The sequence below is a fragment of the Solanum dulcamara genome, chromosome 2, assembly GCF_947179165.1.
Source record: "Solanum dulcamara chromosome 2, daSolDulc1.2, whole genome shotgun sequence".
Classification (NCBI taxonomy): domain Eukaryota; kingdom Viridiplantae; phylum Streptophyta; class Magnoliopsida; order Solanales; family Solanaceae; genus Solanum; species Solanum dulcamara.
The window spans coordinates 8,712,555-8,729,710 of record NC_077238.1 but is presented as its reverse complement, the minus strand read 5'-3'; the positions used below and the strand labels follow the sequence as shown (position 1 = coordinate 8,729,710).

The following is a 17,156-nucleotide window of genomic DNA, read 5'->3' as shown; positions in this document are numbered from 1 at the left end:
TAGATTGAGAAGGTACTCAAGAGGTTTAAAATGATAGAAGCAAAAGTGGTTAATTCTTTTTTTGCAAAACACTTTAAATTGAGTACGATCCAGAGTCCAGCCATTGATAAAGAGAAGAAGGATATGTCTTGTGTTCCCTACTCGTTTTGCTAAACACTTTAAATTGATGAAGAGAAGAAGGATATGTCTTTTATTCCCTTCTCCTCTACCATTGATAGTTTGATGTATGATATGATTTACACTAAACTAGATATTTCACATGTCATTGATACAGTTAGGATATTTCTTTCTAACCATGGAAAAGAACACCGGGATGCAGTAAAATGGATATTAAGATATTTGAATGGTACGATAAATTTAAGAGTTTTTTCATATATCTTTCCACATGGTATCTTTAAACTACAAGATTGAAAAATATTTTGGTACATTCAACATATCTTTAGTTTTAGACCACATGATTTAAAAGTTTTCTTTATTATCTTAAATTATATGTCAAATCAAAATCAGATAAATATATTGAAGCAGATGGAGTATGAGTTACGAGTTTAGGTGAATTTGATAGTTTTGGATCAAACCTTGTTTGTGTGTTAAGAAAACTGCTAAATATGTTTGTTTTTTTAAATAGATTTAATCCAATAATGCAAATGGTTAGTAGGTTTTGTGATATGTCGAACTCATAAAGTCGAAATTCTAGATTCACCTACGTGACTATAGATGTTGGATTTGGAAAAAAACATTATAAGAACACAAAATTCAGAAATACACTTGTTCAAACCAAATAAATGTGAAACATTAGAGCTTTAATCAGCCTCTTTAATGTGAAGTTTACAACAATAAGTGAGCAAGAACTAGAGATGAATTACATAAGCTGAAAACATGAATTTTTATTCTACAGAGGAAGTGTCATTCATTAATCCTCTGTCTTCCAGCAAACTTTGGTTTAATTTTCTTAGATGAACATAGCTCTGTGTTTCTCAATTTTCATCTTTAGTCCATCTTTATCTGCTCCTACAATCTTATCAACAACCTTCCCCTTTTTTATCAGCACGAATGTTGGCATCGCTTGAACCCCATACTCCTGAGCTACGTCCTGTTTACATTTCAACCAAGATTTGAGGCGTCACACGAGTATAAGGTTGATTTATCATATGGTCACTCAACTAATAGTTATTATCTCAGAGAAACACTTTTCTTTTATATTTGAACAAAAAAAAGTGACTTTCTGAAATAATAACTATTAATTGACTGACCATATAACAAAATAACTCGCTGAATATGAAAAAAATAGAAAAGGATTGTGATGTAAAGAATTCATACAGCCAATTCATCAACATCAATCTTGACAAACTCAACATCAGTATATTTAGCAGCGAAGTCATTAAGAACTGATTCCATGTATTTGCAAGGACCACACCATGTAGCTGTAAAGTCAATAAGAACCTAGTAACAACAAAGCAAAAATATCCAATGATTAGTGCCTTCTATTATACAATGAGTTTAACTTTTATATATTGATAGTGAAAGGAGGGTATTATGATCCATTATGCTAGTTGGAGGGTATTTTTGACCTAGAAATATTACAATAGGGTAATTTTGAATAGTTACGGAGGTAAAACTAACTCATTTTGAATAGTTCAAAGGTATATTTGGCCCCTTTCCCTATGATATATGCACTTTCCGTTTGACCAAATATTTTATCCTTATTTTTTTTAAAATTCTCAAAAATATCTTTCGCAAAACAAATCCTCAATTCCTCTCTTTCTTTACACGGGTACTTTAAATTTATAATTTATTGCAAAAAATTTAAAGATATTTAAGTCATTTTAACATCTTATCAATACTGTTTTATTATATACATCAACTGCTTATAAACAACTTCAACACTTCAATTTGAATATGTAACTGTTTATTTATAAAATTAATTTTAACACTTAAAAATATTTTTCTAGCACTTAACTGGTCAAAATAGAGAGTGATAGTGTAAAATGATTACCAATTTGTTTGTATCTTTCAAAAAATCAAAATGCAGCTTCCATTTTGTTGAAGTGTGGAAAGCAATGACTTGAGTCCTCTTGAATTGTGGTGTGATTGGCATATTATGAGCTTCATGCAACCTCTTGAATTGTGGTGTGATTGGCATATTATGAGATTCATGCAACCTCTTGAATTGTGGTGTGATTGGCATATTATGAGATTCATGCAAAGTAGCTGAGTAGTTAGCACCCATTTTTTCTTTTAGTTTTTTTTTGGAGTAAAAGATTTCTGCTCTTCAACTTCTAGTTATTAAAAGATTTTCTTTGGTTTGATGTTTGAATTTGGAGCTTTGCTTGAACCCTTTTTATAATGGTTGCTGATGTACCAACTTTTCTCTTTTATCAAATGTAAAAACAATTTAAACTAATTATAGAATATGTTCCTCAATTACATCGACCGCTCCATTATACAAAAAGAGATTTGATGCTATATTGCTTTGGTCCAATATTTATAATACAGGATCAATACCACTTTAGTCTAACTGTGCTTAATTTCTATACAATAATGGTATAAAAAAATTGTTACACTAAAAGGTGTTACAAGTTACAACCCAAAACCATTGGACATATTCTCCGCGTTGGCCAACAGATCTAATGAATTTGCCTCTTGGTTTACGCCGTCATCAAGCCCAAATATATCATGTGAAGTTCTATTTTTTTTTGTTTTTTTTCTCACACTTTTTTGTGTGGGATTTTCCTAAAATGTAATGTGCATTCCTTTTTTTTTAAGCTTGCCAATCTAGAAGTCTTCAGTCTTTCTCTTTGACCTTTGACCTTTGACCCACCTTCATCAGTTTGTCCTCTGTCATGGACAACACATACACCCTCCTTATGGGATTCAACATTCTCGCTGGGGTTTGCCCCACCATTGTAATGCGGGAGTCCGACTCTGATATTATATTTAATTTTTCATAATCTGATTTGGACTAAATTTGTCAAAGTTCAAGCGACAAGAGAGAGTAGGAATTACGAGTTAAGGTGTTTAGATGATCATTTGATAAGTTAAAGTATTCGTCTGTGTCACGACTCAATCCATCAGGTCGTGTGGGCACCTACTTTAACACCTAGATAGAAGAAGCCTTACACCAATTTTGAAATCAAGTCAATGCAGAATTTAAGAAAACATAAGAAGTCTCTTTGATAATTAAAAAAATAGTTGTGAAATACATTGAAAACCCTCCTAAGGAACTAGTCTAAACAAGTACAAGAGTTTCTAAGAGTAGTGTTTATAAATAAAATAAGACACAGCTCCCATCATAAGGAAGGAACAGTAGAAGTTGTTAGAGATCATCATCGTCTTCACCTATGAAACATCACTGACCCTGCAATCAAACTATGTCAACTGGCATAGCAAGACTAGTATCAGTACAAACAACACATATTGGTAGGCATCAAATGTCAACCGATGCCCACCGCATAATATAAAGAAATCAGCAAGAAGAAAACATGCACTTAAGGAAATACATCCGTCAAATCTTTATGCACAAATCTTACAATTCCCACTAACCTACCAATGTTCTTCAAGCCTAACACCTATCCCTTCCAGTTGGTCTGATGCCAACTCTATTACAAATCAATGTCTAACCCTTTTATCACATAGAGGAGTTTCCAAACTACGGGTCACCACTAACTCTGTCTAATCAGTCTACTTTTCTTAAGTTTCCACTAACCCTTTTATCACATAGAGGAGTTTCAGGGTATAACAGTTATCCTAGGATAACTAATCCCAGAATAATTAATTTTAGGATAACTTGTTTCCAACCAAACGACTCTAATAGTATATGATAAATGGATCCACTAGGGTAATTTTAAAGTTTTCTTGTTAGAATTTGTAATTGACCTTGTGCAGAAATACAAAGGCATCTAAAAGACATTCAAGAGAGAATTTTGCAATGAAATTGGTGTGCAGTTCAATTGCAACTCCATATGCTGATTGTCAAGGAACAAAAATTTTGGTGAAAAGAATCCAATTGAATAAGTGAAGTCTGACACAATTTTAACGTATGTTCCCATTGTGGTCCTTTAGGTATAACTAAAATGTGTTTGTCGCGAAAAATAAAGATAAATATAATTCACGAAGCATCTGGCTTACTCATCTTATGCATTCAAACACAAGGTAAGAATTGTTGACGACCTAATTAAATAAATAAAATATATGTCATCAAAACCGATTCATACAATTTATATGTCTATTTATAGAGAGTAATTAGAAGTTCTGAATTTGAGTCTCACTGCCCACTGAGATATGAATCCATTGAGGTAGTTATAAAGTTTTCTTCTTAATATATGTAATTGTCCTTGTGCACAAACACAAAGTTGCCTAGAAAACATTCACAAGCCAAATGGAAATTATACTTCAAATGATGTTAAAATATGGAATTTTAATTCCCACAAGAACATTTTGCAATGAAATTTGTGTGTGATTCACTTACAACTCCATATGCATTGTCAAAGAACAAAATAGAGAATCCAAGTGAATAAAGTAAAGTGTGCCACGTTCTTAACTGGTCCTGTTCGTATCAAACATGTTTGTGGTGAAGAATGTTTTACAAAACAAATATATATTATCTTTCTTTCGATTTGTTTGTTCTGTTTTAATTTGACACAAAGTTTAAAAATATCAAAAAAAAAATTGAATATTATGGTCTTAAATTAGGAGTGAAAAATTGAAATTAAAAAATTATTTAAAAGGAAAAAAGCCATTTTTTAAATATGAAAGTTGATGAAATGTGATCCAACTTTTGTTCTATTTGGGTGCTACGGATTAAGGAATAAATAAACCTATCATCTATGTCGTCTCAAGTTTATCCAAACTTTAAGTTTAGAAAATGAAAGGACCTATAGAAGACAGAGATAGAATAAGGCGTGAAAAATGGTGTAAATAGGAGCAACTTGATTAAAAAAATCCTGGAAGAATTAATCTAAATAGTCGTCTATTTAATTGATTAAATTAAAAATCATCAATGAATATATAATATATGTATAATCGTTGTATAATGTGTGTATGATTATATATAATAAGTGTATAATTTATGTATATCGATTTAAAAAAATAAACAAGAAATCTTTCTGACTATTCGTGCAAACACAATATGGTGGAAAATATCTGTGTAACCTAATTGATTGAGCACAAAGTTTGAAAAAAAAAGTGGAAAATTTATGAAATGCATGGTCATAGGATAGACCCACATAGGGTCAAGAGGATTTAAATGAACCACTTCATAAATATAAAAAAAAAATATTTCATACAAGTAAAATTCTTTAAATTCTTTGAAGTTCGGTTTTAGACATTGAGCCACCCTTGCTTTCATTCATAAAAGAGATAAATGTATGTGCTGCAACATACATATATGGAAAAAAAATGTGACAGATAAATTGATTTTAGAATTTATTCTTTCGTTTTAAATTGATTGTTCATACTTTATCAGTTTAATTATCTTATTCCGTTTATATACATATTCATTTTCTTCAAAAGTTTCACATATTATAAGCCGCACACAGAAAGTAGGAAAGTAAAGGTTTTTAAAAATATATATATATATATATATATAAATGAGATGATATTTCAGCTAGAATCATGGAATTACCCAAAAAAATAGAGTAAATAAAGAAAATATTTGTTCTTTCAAGTAGGGTTAGAATCATCTTTTTGGGTAATTAAATCGTAACATTTAATTTTTAACTATGATATGTGTCTCTCATCTAAAAAGAGACTTGGGAAAATGAAGAAAATGGAAGAGAGGAGTCTCATCCATAAAATAATATATGTATGTTATATAGTCAAAATATAAATTCAGGTAAAAAATTTAATTAATGGGTCCTGAACCACAGTTCTTTTTTGCTTATTAGTTTCTAACTAGATTATTTGTAGATATTAATTTTTAACGCGAATACATAACTTATAATAGATTATTGGGTTTTGCCGAATTTTTTATTACCACCATAACTCTGGTCTCAACCATTATAAAAATAACTCACATATATATCCTTTTCATCTTAAGAAAGTGACAAAAAATTGTTTTTTTGATTTTTAATTTTGAAAAAAAAATTCATGTATGGGGTATATATTTTTTTTGAGAAAGTAAAAAAAATAATAAAAAATATATATACCCAAACATGTGAAAAAATTTTAGCAAAGTTTAGGGGTATATATAACTTTTTTCACGCATGAATTATTTTTTGACTTCTTTGATTATCATTATTTGAGTTTTTAATTCTTATTTTATTTTTATTTTTATTTTTTCATTCTTTGGTGTAAATATAAGAGAAATAAAAAAATGTTAATGGAAAAAAGAGGAAAAATAAGAAGAAAAAAATTAAAACTATTTTTTTGCAATTATATTATAATTTAAAACTAAATTTTTTTGCCTCTATATTGTAGTTTAGTTTTTGTATCTATAAAAAATATTGAGGCATGTGTAATAAATTTTACCATAAAAGTAGTGAGAAAAATAAATTTAACCATCAAAATAATAAATTTAAATTAGCCGTTGAATCAAAAAAATCAAAAAATAATTATATGTGAGAAGGATCAAATATACCCCTATATGTATTATTTTTTTAATAAAAAACTTTAAAAAATTAATTTAAAATTAATTTTTTAACTTTCGTTAGAAGAAAATAATATAAGTGAGTCATTTGTGTGATACCCTTTTCCCTATAACCTATAATTAAACACCTAAAAATGATCTTTATTATCAAGATCAAAAGTGGATGCTCCCACAGTAAAAAACTTTTGCGGCTGAATTTTAATTACCGTTCATTATATGCGGCTATCACAACTTGTTTTTTCAGGAAATTCTTTTTTCCCTTTAAAAAAATTCGTTTTTTATTTTTATTTTTTTTAAGTATCATTAAATCTGTTTCATCTGTCGTTTCTTTATTTTAAAGATATGATCTCAAGATGTTTGATACATTTTAATTTTATGCACCATTCATGACTTTTAAATTTTTTAATTTATTAAACCATTCAAATTTTAAACTATTCTCTGTCAGCATAATTGACCTTTTTATATATATTCCCAACAGCATTTATAAAATATATATAATTAAGTTGACATGTTAAATAAATTGATGCACTTTATTGACTAAATAAAAATAATTATACTTATTCTTGAAAAGTAGAAAAGGAATAATTTATTTTGAAGTGATTCAAATAGGTACATAGTGATTAAGAATAATGAGAGATCATGATTTAAAATAGATCTGAAACAAAATCTCTTTTCATAGAACAAGATTTTGGTAGACCGAATTACTATTGCATATCCCAATCTTGGTAAGCATGATTAAGACATAATATTTAGAGTATAAGTTCAATAACGTAATTCACGATGCAGATGTGGAAGTGACGATTGATATAAAAGTCATTTCTAAGAGAGGAAGTTTCTCAAGTAATTTGCATCTATAATCCAAAGTAATAGTAAAATTGACGAAAATGTTACACATTATATTGAAATGGGGTAGATGAAATGAAGACTCGCCTTTGTGGAACTATAATAAATATATTGTTTTTTTTGGTTGTTCGTAGAATCTCTCATTTTATGTGGCTAAATGTGCTGGCCTTAATTCCTTATTTTACTCCATCACTATGATCATGATTTGATCGATTATTTTATAAAGTTTATATCAAATTAACATTTTGATTATTTTATTTTGTATAATCATAGTTATATTTTAAAACCACCTATTACCTTGGGGGTAGGGGGTTTATATCAGTATGATTCAATTGATTGTGATATTTTCAAAAATGTCAATGTAAGAATCTCAAATAAAAATTAAAACACGATAACGTGCGTACTTGTACGTAGGATTTTAATTAATCATAAGAGAGCTTAAAAATTTAGTAAGTGCAAAATATTAATGTTTTATTACTTAATCCACGACCAGAAAACTCAAGCATTTGAGTCTCTAATATGTAATAGCCAAAACTCAGTTCAAGAACAAACCGTATTTTTTTTATTTTTCACTTGGTGTCCAGAGCCCCCATTTGAAATAGTTCAAGAACCTCGGCAGATGGGTCATTTGTACTTTTTTTCTATTTTGTGTTGGTTTTAATTTTTTGTTAATCGAAGTAAATAATTATTTTATGGGTTATAAATTTATATTTTTGTATTATAATATTTCATAAATTATGGTCCATTTTCTTAAAGAACTTATGTTTGATATGCGTAAATTCGATTATTAAACAAAAATTAAAGATCAATTCATTTAAAGCGCAAAAATTAAAAATTAAATTATTTAAAGGAAAAATCGTGCAATTAAATATAATAAAATTAGTCTATAAAAATATAATCTATCTAGTTCATACTAATTTAGGAGAAATAACAATCAATTCATTTTTACTTGGTATATTTTAACTAGAGATGCAAAACTAAGGGTCTAATTACCCAGTTTAGCGGAAACATATGTTGTTCAAAAAGAAAAAGTGGGTTTTCCACAAAACATATACATTTCAATAAATAAATAAATCAATAAAACATACCACTGACATACAAAAAATACAATTATATATTTTGTATGTTGTGTATTTTCACTGGTATATTGGACATACAAATAATATACACCCAATATACAAAATACAAATAACTTGTTCTTCTTCTTCCTCTTCAAGTTTCAATATGAAATTCAGACTTAAATTAATTCTAATTTTCACCAAACTACCTTACAAATTAGGAAAAATTATCTAAATACACATCTTATTTTATCATAATTTCTAAAATTTTCTACCATTTAAAAAAATAATTAGAAATTCACTCTCGGATACATCACTCCACTCTCATTGATACATCCTTATTCCCCTCTCGGTGACATCCCTCCTCTCTCTGATACATCCCTCCTCTACATATCCAGATATCCTATCACCTCTCTGATATATCACTCCCCTCTCGGACATCCCTCCCCTATGTATCCAGATGTCTGCTAATGTATTCGGAAGTTCAATGATGTATCTAAAATTCATAAATTTTAAGGAATTTTTGTAATTTGAAGAGTAGGAAAATAATGTAATTAGCTCTTAATACTATGAAATTTATGTAAATTACAAAAAAAAAAAATTAACATATAAACTCCAAAGGATATTCTCACTCATTTGCAACAATATTGAATTCAAACCAATAATAATTTTGTAAAACTCGATTTTCAACTTCACAACTTAAGACTTTTTAATGGATGTTAATATAGTTTTTAATGGACTTTACAGCTTTAAATGTATTTGGAGATAAAAAGGAGGGGGAGATTAGACCGTAAAATAATTTTTTTAAAAAAATGAAGCCTAATCCCTTATGTTTTATATTATTTTGGTATAAATGGTGAAGTCTTGCAATATTTGTATTAAGTTTAAGAACCCGGAATAGTTATAATTAGAATTTAAATATAACTTATGCATGTAAAATTCTTATCTCAAATTTACTCACGAGAGATCCTACATTAACAAAAATCTTTTTTTTTGTTCGATGTGTTAGGTGCAACTACAATAAAGAAGAAAATATTATTAATTTTGTTTGATAATTACATTAATCATAAGAAAATACAACAACAACAACCCAGTGAAATTCCACAACATGGAATCTGGGGAGGATAGAATGTACGCAGACCTTACTCCTACCAAGATAGGACGGTTGTTTCCTGAAGACCCTCGACTCAGTAAAAGCATAAAAAATGTCAGATAAGAATAGGAACTTTAAATTAAAACTTTAAAGTAATAAGAGTTATAATGCAACCAATGTTTAACCATATTAATCCCACTCATCTCAATCCAAGCAACCGTTAGACAAAGTCGTAAGCCGCTAATTTATTAACTCCAACTCATTTTGATTTTTATTCAAATTCAAGATAATCCACTCATTTAACACCTCTAATTTAATATTTTACCCAAATAGCACAATTGATGTCCTACAATTCCAAAAGTGTGTAATTCAACTAAGTCTTGAAAATAAGGATAAAATCTAAATGGGTACAGCCTTAAAAAGGCACATCTGAATGTTATATAACAGCAGGCAGCTGTGCATAAATCACCCTTCTGAATGTTATGTAACAGCAGGAAGCTTTTACTCACTCAGAATATAGCAGACATATCATATAATTTCACCTGAAATCAAACTATTACTCTTTTAAGACACAAAATTGATCTGCAAGTTGTAAGGTTCAAAAAGTCACTACTCTTAACTCTTTTCCCAATGCTCCTCTGGTAGAACTTAACACAGGCAAAACAGTTGACACATTTAGTGCTTCAGGGTAACCACGAAATAGTTTTTATCACCTTCCAACAAAAAAGGTACAGCATATGCTCCACCTAAACAATCATGAAAAAGCGGGGACATTTCCAGCTTGATCACCTGAAGCATAGGTGCTGTAATTCCCACCGCCACGGCTACCCCTACCACCCCTTCCCCGATAATTAGGATAATTCCTGGGGTAATAATTACCAGGTTGATCATAGTATTCATCATGGTCATGGTAAGACCGTCCTCTGCCCCGACCTCCACGGCCATTGGAGTATCCACGACGGCCTCCACCACCACGATTACCCCTGAAATTCTGATGGGACCTCCGGGGAACCGATTGTTGATTATCAACATTTGCATCCTTCGGATTCTCAACATCTTCTCCCTCATGTCCAACTTGTTCAGCACGTTCCTCGGACGAGTTCTCCTCCTGTTCCCCATTAAAGTAATTGTTTTATTGGAAAATTTAACATTTATAGCTTTGTAAGGTATCTCGTGAATAACAACATTCAACTTGAGAAAGTATTCTCTAAGAAGTACACATGCATACCTGGTGGAGTTCTTTTGCAGAGCTATCGTGAATTTCATTAGATATATCAGCTTGAGAATTTACATGTTCCTCCTCCTGGGAAACAAATAAATATTTGAAGTTGGATGATACAGGAACAGAAGCTACGGCAAGGACTTCTAAAATAACAAGAAAAAACAGAAAAGGAGTGCTAAATATGTGTGCCTATGAAGTCATTTGATGAGTTACTACCATTACTACAAACACAAGTGTCCCACCATATTTCAAAGACAAGAAATTAGAAGCACAACTATTGATAAAATTCTAGCGTTTACACATCAATATATCAGAATTAGTGAATACATGAAAAACAACATAAGACATCAAAATTCTCTCCAAAAACATGGGAAGACTACACTATTCTGTTTTCAGATAGTTCTGCCCAAAAGATTGTCAAGAGTCATAATATTATCCTTCTCTAGATCGTGAAATCAGTGGTTTGGAGAAGAGACAAAGTGTAGTTTACCTTCTACCTTACACAAATAAACCTTCAAAAGGAAACTGGTAAAGATAGAATATTCAGCATTGACGGTTAATAAGTTTTTCTATCCTTTTAGCATATGGTGAAATCAGTGTTTTCAGAGAAGATAGTAAACAACAAACAACAACAAACCAGTGTAATTCCACAAGTGGGGTTTACGGAGAGTAGCGTGCGCAGACCTTACCCCTACCTTGGGAGATAGAGAGGATGTTTCCGATAGACCCTCGTCTCAAGTAAAAGCATTTCAAAAAGAGAAAACAATGGGAGAGAAAAAGACAAGACAAAATGCTAAAGAAAGCATGACAACAAAATAATATGATAGTCGAAGTGCAAGAAACACTAAATGGTAACAGAAATGGAAAAACAAAAAACACAAGTTTGTTTACTTAGTTCTGTTATTTGTTTAAGGAGGAAGAAGAAAAATCAAAGCACAACATCATTTAATTAAAGAGGTCAAAATAGAGTATTAAATTTCAAGGAAATGATAAAAGAAGGTGAACTGAACTAGAAACAAAGAAATGTTGAATCAATCAATGACCAAAAGACATTTGTCTTGGTGTGTGCACACACGTGTGTGTGCGAGCGAGAGATCCACAACCTAATCCTTATTGCAGCTAATCAGAAACAGATCCCAGCAAAATGCAGCTAGTTAAACTATAGCTTAAGTTGAAGTATCACTTCAGGAACTGTATTCCAAAAACAAATGCAAAGAGGATAAGCTAATTGTCTAGAAAGAGAGACAAAATAAACTTCAAACCAAAATCAGGTTGCTTCAGGATTTGCATTAAAAATACAAACTTTCTTGATATATTTAAGAGAGAAACTCCAAAAGGGGCCAAATTTGAAAGCCAATTAAACAAATAGAAACAAGAAAAATGACCGACCCTCTTCCAAAAGTTGATAACCAAGAAATGTAGAAAAGGGATAGCTTCTTTCTAGGAAACCTCAAAAAGAAGGAACGATCTCAAAATAACACGATTCAGAATCCTGAATTCACTGTTCACAAAGACACAAAATGCAAACTCCTAAATAAAGCTAATTTCCCACGTATATCAAAACCCAGGCATATTTGAATATTTCCAACAAATTCCCAAAGCAAGAAAGAGAAAGAAAAGGAAAGAAAAATACATACTTTCAGACGAAATTTAAAATGATCTTGGCCTAGATAAAGATGAAGATGAAGAAGGAACAGTAAAGTCTCAAAGGCAGCCTTTGGTGTCATGCTGGGTCAAAACGATTGATTACAGCAGAAGATGGCAAGTAACAACTAATATCATTTATAAAGAAACATCAATTAAAGAGGCAGGAAAAAGAAAAGCATGTTTCAGCAGTGAATGTAAATAAGTTTTTGTTTCCTTCTCAAGAAATACTCTGATCAATTGCAACCCAAGGGTATGGTCTAGTAGTGGATGATGTGGGAGAAGCAGTGGTGACAGATGGCCAGTCGAACGCCCTTCGTCGAAAAATTATATTATGTATATACGTCAAAAGTTATGTTTTATATGTATATATTAAATCTTGGATACCCTTGATGAATTTTTTTACTTTGCCACTAGGGAAAAGAATCATGAGGTCCAAGGTCAAATCCAAGCGGAGGCAAGAAAACACTAGATGATTTCTTCTCTATTGGTAGGAGATAGCAGGTATTGGTGCCTGATGAAATAGTTGAAGTGCTTACAAGCTAGCCCAGACTCCACGCTATAAAAAGACACTCGGATTTAGTCTCTTACTAATATATAGATAGATTTTAGCAAAAAGTGGGCATGCTTGAAGCAACTTTAGGTTCAACTTATGAGCAATTTATAAAACGTTAGAATTGTTTTATTGAGGCCTTTCCATGTGTATGATGTGTCTGGATAACGGAACTTGTGCATAGCCAGGGGTATCATCGTTTTTTAGAACAGGAGTGCATCTATTGTTTATCTGGAATCCTAATGTTTTCATCATTTCATGCTTTTGCTTGCTTTTATCTGGATATTATCGGACCACAAATTTTCATTTGGTCCCTTATACAACCTCAGAAATGGACTACTTTTTCCCCGTTTGCACCAAATAACTACAGTGTTTCCTAGTGACACATGAAAAATGCAATAACCAGAACCACCCAGTGGATCTCGAAATAAGCCTTAGAATACTATTAACTCCTATTCTAAAATTATTAAAGGGAATATAGAAAGGGTATACAGATATGAAGACAGCACATCAGGGTGTAGGATAGTTAATTTAGGGCAAAGATATATAACCTATAAACCAAAAGGGAAAATTAAATTAGTCCATAATTGGTAAACCCTACAAGTCTGGAGCAGATACGCTCACCTAATTTATTTAAGCTAGAATCCAAAACTGGAGCAGATATGACTTAAGTCATTGTAGGGCATAATTCATTTTCCTCTACTACCAACTTCACTCTTAATCCATGATATTTTCTTTGACCCATTAAGAATGTTGATACAATTATCACCAAGGCACCACTCACAAGCCTTAAGGCATACCATGATCGTAATCTTTTTTATTTCACTAGATATTTATTACTGTTCAAGATAGTATTCCTGGTATCTAAACTAACAAAAGCCTCAATTTTTCACACACAATAAAAGTACAGCACAAAAATCCACACTACTCATCAATAAAGTTTATGAACTATTTATCACACAACTAACAGCACAAACAACCATATTTTAGCAAAATAAAAGGTAAGGTGTGTTGTGTTAAAGGTATAAGTCCTAACTCCCACCCCCAAATAAAACAAAAAAGGGGGAGAAGCACGCAATCTAATAGCATGGATCAGGTTCCAAAAACCTGACAAGTCAAAAGATCGGCCTAAACAAAACCACATGAACTGATAAAAGTCTATTCTATTTTCACAAACCAAAAAGAAGTGAAGATTTGGGCTTTTGAAGTACAAATTCTGAAGTGTGCTTTGGAGTATGCAGAATCAGTATAGGGCCTAATTCAACATCACCTAACTGCTATATTTACTATAATACTATAGGGAAACAGCTATAGCAAACATGGGTAATTATCGAAAAAGTTACAAGTTCACAACTTAACATTCTCTCAGAATCTGCATTAGATATTCTATCTTAGAGGTATCCCAAAGTAGCATTTACCTTCTCTTGATAGCGTCCAACTGGACTCTCCACCTGCATGACTGCATTGACAGGCAAAACCGTCTCTTCTACTGGCACCGGATAAGGCTCATACTCTGCAACACCCTGTTCCACTCTAAAAACAGGTTCAGTGGTAAAATACAACGAAGACATGATCTTGTTCAACTTTGATCTCAAACCAGCATCTGCAACAAAACAAAAACATAAGTATCTACAAATGACCACTTCAATCTTAAATAAAAAGGGGATATTGCTAGAAGTATACTCCCCTCCTCAATCTATACAACACTCGTTTCCATTTTCCAAAATGACTCACATTATCTCATTTCTATAAAACTTTCAAGAATACAAATATAATATGTAAACTGTTAAGAAGTTTAAACTTTGATGAGTTATTAAACTTGTTCACTTTCACTATCAAGCTATGGCTTAAGTGCAACAAATCAAATTATTTAAACAATTAATAAGAAAAGCAATAAAGAGCATTCAGAGAAAAGAAACAGTAACAACAATGAAATAAAATCGGATGAAAGGAGTAAAATTTACACTCACAAGTAACATCTGATTCTGGTGAAATTTGCTGATCAGACTTTGTCACCCAAAGCTTGGCATGCTCAATACAAGTTTGAAGGGCCTGCTTGTGTGACAAAGTAGAGTTGACAGGACGACGAATGAGCAGCTCACTAAGCATGGAGATCAAATCCAAGTCCTTCTCTGACAACAAATCCATCACATCTGTTGATTCATCTTCCGGCATGCAATCATAGTTCAAACAACAAGCCCTCTCATGCATTGCTCTTTTCCACATAGTTGAAACAAACTCTGTTTTTCCCCAATTCGCATGATCAAACATGTTACCAAAATAAATAATGTTAAGCAAATCCTCAACACAACTGTTATCCTCTTTTCCAGCTAATTTCTCATCTGGGAAATCCGCAGAAGCAGAGACAAGATGGTGTTGAGTAGCTAGGTTGATTTCTTCAGCTACAGCAGCAGCTAGTGGCTGACGAAGCTTCTCGAGCTCGTCTATGGCAGAAACAACGCTGGGTTTTGAACGGAAAGTTTCTTCTTGCTCCTTGTTAAGGGTTTTTCCATTAGATAGAGATTCTTCCATTTGGAGAATCCGGTTATGTTTCTTGCGGAGGGCACGAAGGCGCTTGTTGATCACATTCAGGACAGGTCCATCGGAGGTTTCAGACGCCGCCGCCGTCGCCTCCATTGGGGATGAAGAAAGGAAGAAGAAAAGAAAATGAAGATGTTATGCCGCCGTGAACGGCGGTTGGGTGGGGGTAGGTGGGTTGAGCAAGGGTTTGAGAAGTGAAGCGGCGGGAAGAGTTGTAGCTTAAGGAGAGGAATTGGGGTTATTGACAGAGTGGACTGGTTTTTCCACTTTCCTCTTAACAAAAAAAGAAAAATGAAAATGGGCCCAACATATCCTCATAAAATTAGCCCATAAAAATATAATTCGTTTAATTTATTTAAGTTTAGGTGGGTCATTAATCTGTTTACTTATTAGCTTAGTCTAACTTATTCCAGCTCGTCTAAAAACTTAACAGATATGATATATAGCCTAAATTAATTTATATAAATTTTGTCAAAATATCAATAATATATTCAGTAAAATCCCACAAAATGAGATTTGAAAAAACTAGAGAGTATGCAGGTCTTATTACTATCAATTTACTGATGTAGAGAAGTTGTTTTCGAAAAATCCTCGACTCAAGTAAATCAAAGTAGTAATTAAAAAAATATGACAGTTGATAGCAAAGCTGTGCAGAGAAAATATGCGAACTATAACAACAACAACAATAAGGTGTGGTCACCTAAATACAATAAACCGTAGATGAAATCAAACACCAAAGTCAAAGACTACACGTATATGCTAATACAACGACTAACATGGAACTCTATACCCTCACCTAACCAAAGACATGAATAGGATTCTAATAAGACAACTTTCAATTACCTACTAACATTCTATCCTTATTCATGAGTTTTTTACCCTTTTATCTAAGGTCATGTCCTCGGTAAGCTGAAAATATGTCATATCCTGCCTAATTATCTCTGCTCAATACTTTTTTTAGCAACCTCTACCTCCCTTAATTCTCTTATATCCAACCTCTCACACCTCATTATCAGGGCATCCGCACCTCTCTTCTTCACGTGTCAAATTCATCTCAGTCTTCCTTTACTCATCTTGTGCACCATAGAGTTCACTGCTACTTTGTTCCAGATATCCTCATTCATAATCTTATCACTCCTAATACACTCTCACACCCATCTCAACATCTTCATTTTCGCCACTTGCAGCTTATAAACCTAAGAGTTCTTGATTGGTCAACATTGTGCCCCATACAATAAAGTTGGTCTAACCACCACTCTATAAAATTTACATTTAAGTTTTGGTGGTACCTTCTTGTCACAAAAAACGTCGGATGCAAGCCTCTACTTTATTCACATCGATCTCCCCATTACTGTGAATCAGAGACCCAGAATACTTAAATTTATCTCTCAAGGATAACTTGAGTATCGAGTCTAACTTTTACACCTGTCTCATGCATCACATCATTGAATTATACTTCAATTACTCCATCTTGGTCATACTGAACGTGAACCATTTCGACTCCAAAGTCTATCTCCATACCTTTAAATTATTGTTAACTATGTTGCGAGTCTCTTCGATCAAAATAATTTCATCTGCAAATAACAAACACCAAGGTACCTCACCCTTGATATGCCATA

At 32.0% G+C, this 17,156-nt stretch overlaps 2 protein-coding genes across 2 annotated transcripts; both read right to left on the bottom strand.

The window, feature by feature from the left end:
• Positions 1–765: 765 nt before the first annotated feature.
• LOC129875109 (thioredoxin H4-like) lies at positions 766–2,321 on the bottom strand. The gene is made up of 3 exons (XM_055950545.1): positions 1,994–2,321; positions 1,318–1,440; positions 766–1,090 (listed from the first exon to the last, which is right to left on the bottom strand). The coding sequence occupies exons 1-3, from the start codon at positions 2,225–2,227 to the stop codon at positions 950–952; spliced, it is 498 nt and encodes a 165-aa protein (XP_055806520.1). The 5' UTR covers positions 2,228–2,321; the 3' UTR covers positions 766–949.
• A 7,630-nt stretch (positions 2,322–9,951) lies between these two features.
• On the bottom strand, positions 9,952–15,801 carry LOC129880228 (uncharacterized). The gene is made up of 4 exons (XM_055954172.1): positions 14,967–15,801; positions 14,415–14,599; positions 10,806–10,880; positions 9,952–10,685 (listed from the first exon to the last, which is right to left on the bottom strand). The coding sequence occupies exons 1-4, from the start codon at positions 15,631–15,633 to the stop codon at positions 10,332–10,334; spliced, it is 1,281 nt and encodes a 426-aa protein (XP_055810147.1). The 5' UTR covers positions 15,634–15,801; the 3' UTR covers positions 9,952–10,331.
• Between the last annotated feature and the right edge of the window lie 1,355 nt (positions 15,802–17,156).

What these genes read in the sequence shown, in the direction of transcription:
- LOC129875109 (XM_055950545.1), bottom strand. Translation starts at nt 2,227, where the DNA reads ATGGGTGCTAACTACTCAGCTACTTTGCATGAATCTCATAATATGCCA. An exon ending in TGAAAGATACAAACAAATTG is followed by an intron (nt 1,441 to 1,993) that starts GTAATCATTTTA and finishes TGTTGTTACTAG; the next exon opens with GTTCTTATTGACTTTACAGC. An exon ending in TTGATGTTGATGAATTGGCT is followed by an intron (nt 1,091 to 1,317) that starts GTATGAATTCTT and finishes AAATGTAAACAG; the next exon opens with GACGTAGCTCAGGAGTATGG.
- LOC129880228 (XM_055954172.1), bottom strand. Translation starts at nt 15,633, where the DNA reads ATGGAGGCGACGGCGGCGGCGTCTGAAACCTCCGATGGACCTGTCCTG. An exon ending in TTGGACGCTATCAAGAGAAG is followed by an intron (nt 10,881 to 14,414) that starts GTAAATGCTACT and finishes TTTGTTTCCCAG; the next exon opens with GAGGAGGAACATGTAAATTC. An exon ending in CTGCAAAAGAACTCCACCAG is followed by an intron (nt 10,686 to 10,805) that starts GTATGCATGTGT and finishes AATGGGGAACAG; the next exon opens with GAGGAGAACTCGTCCGAGGA.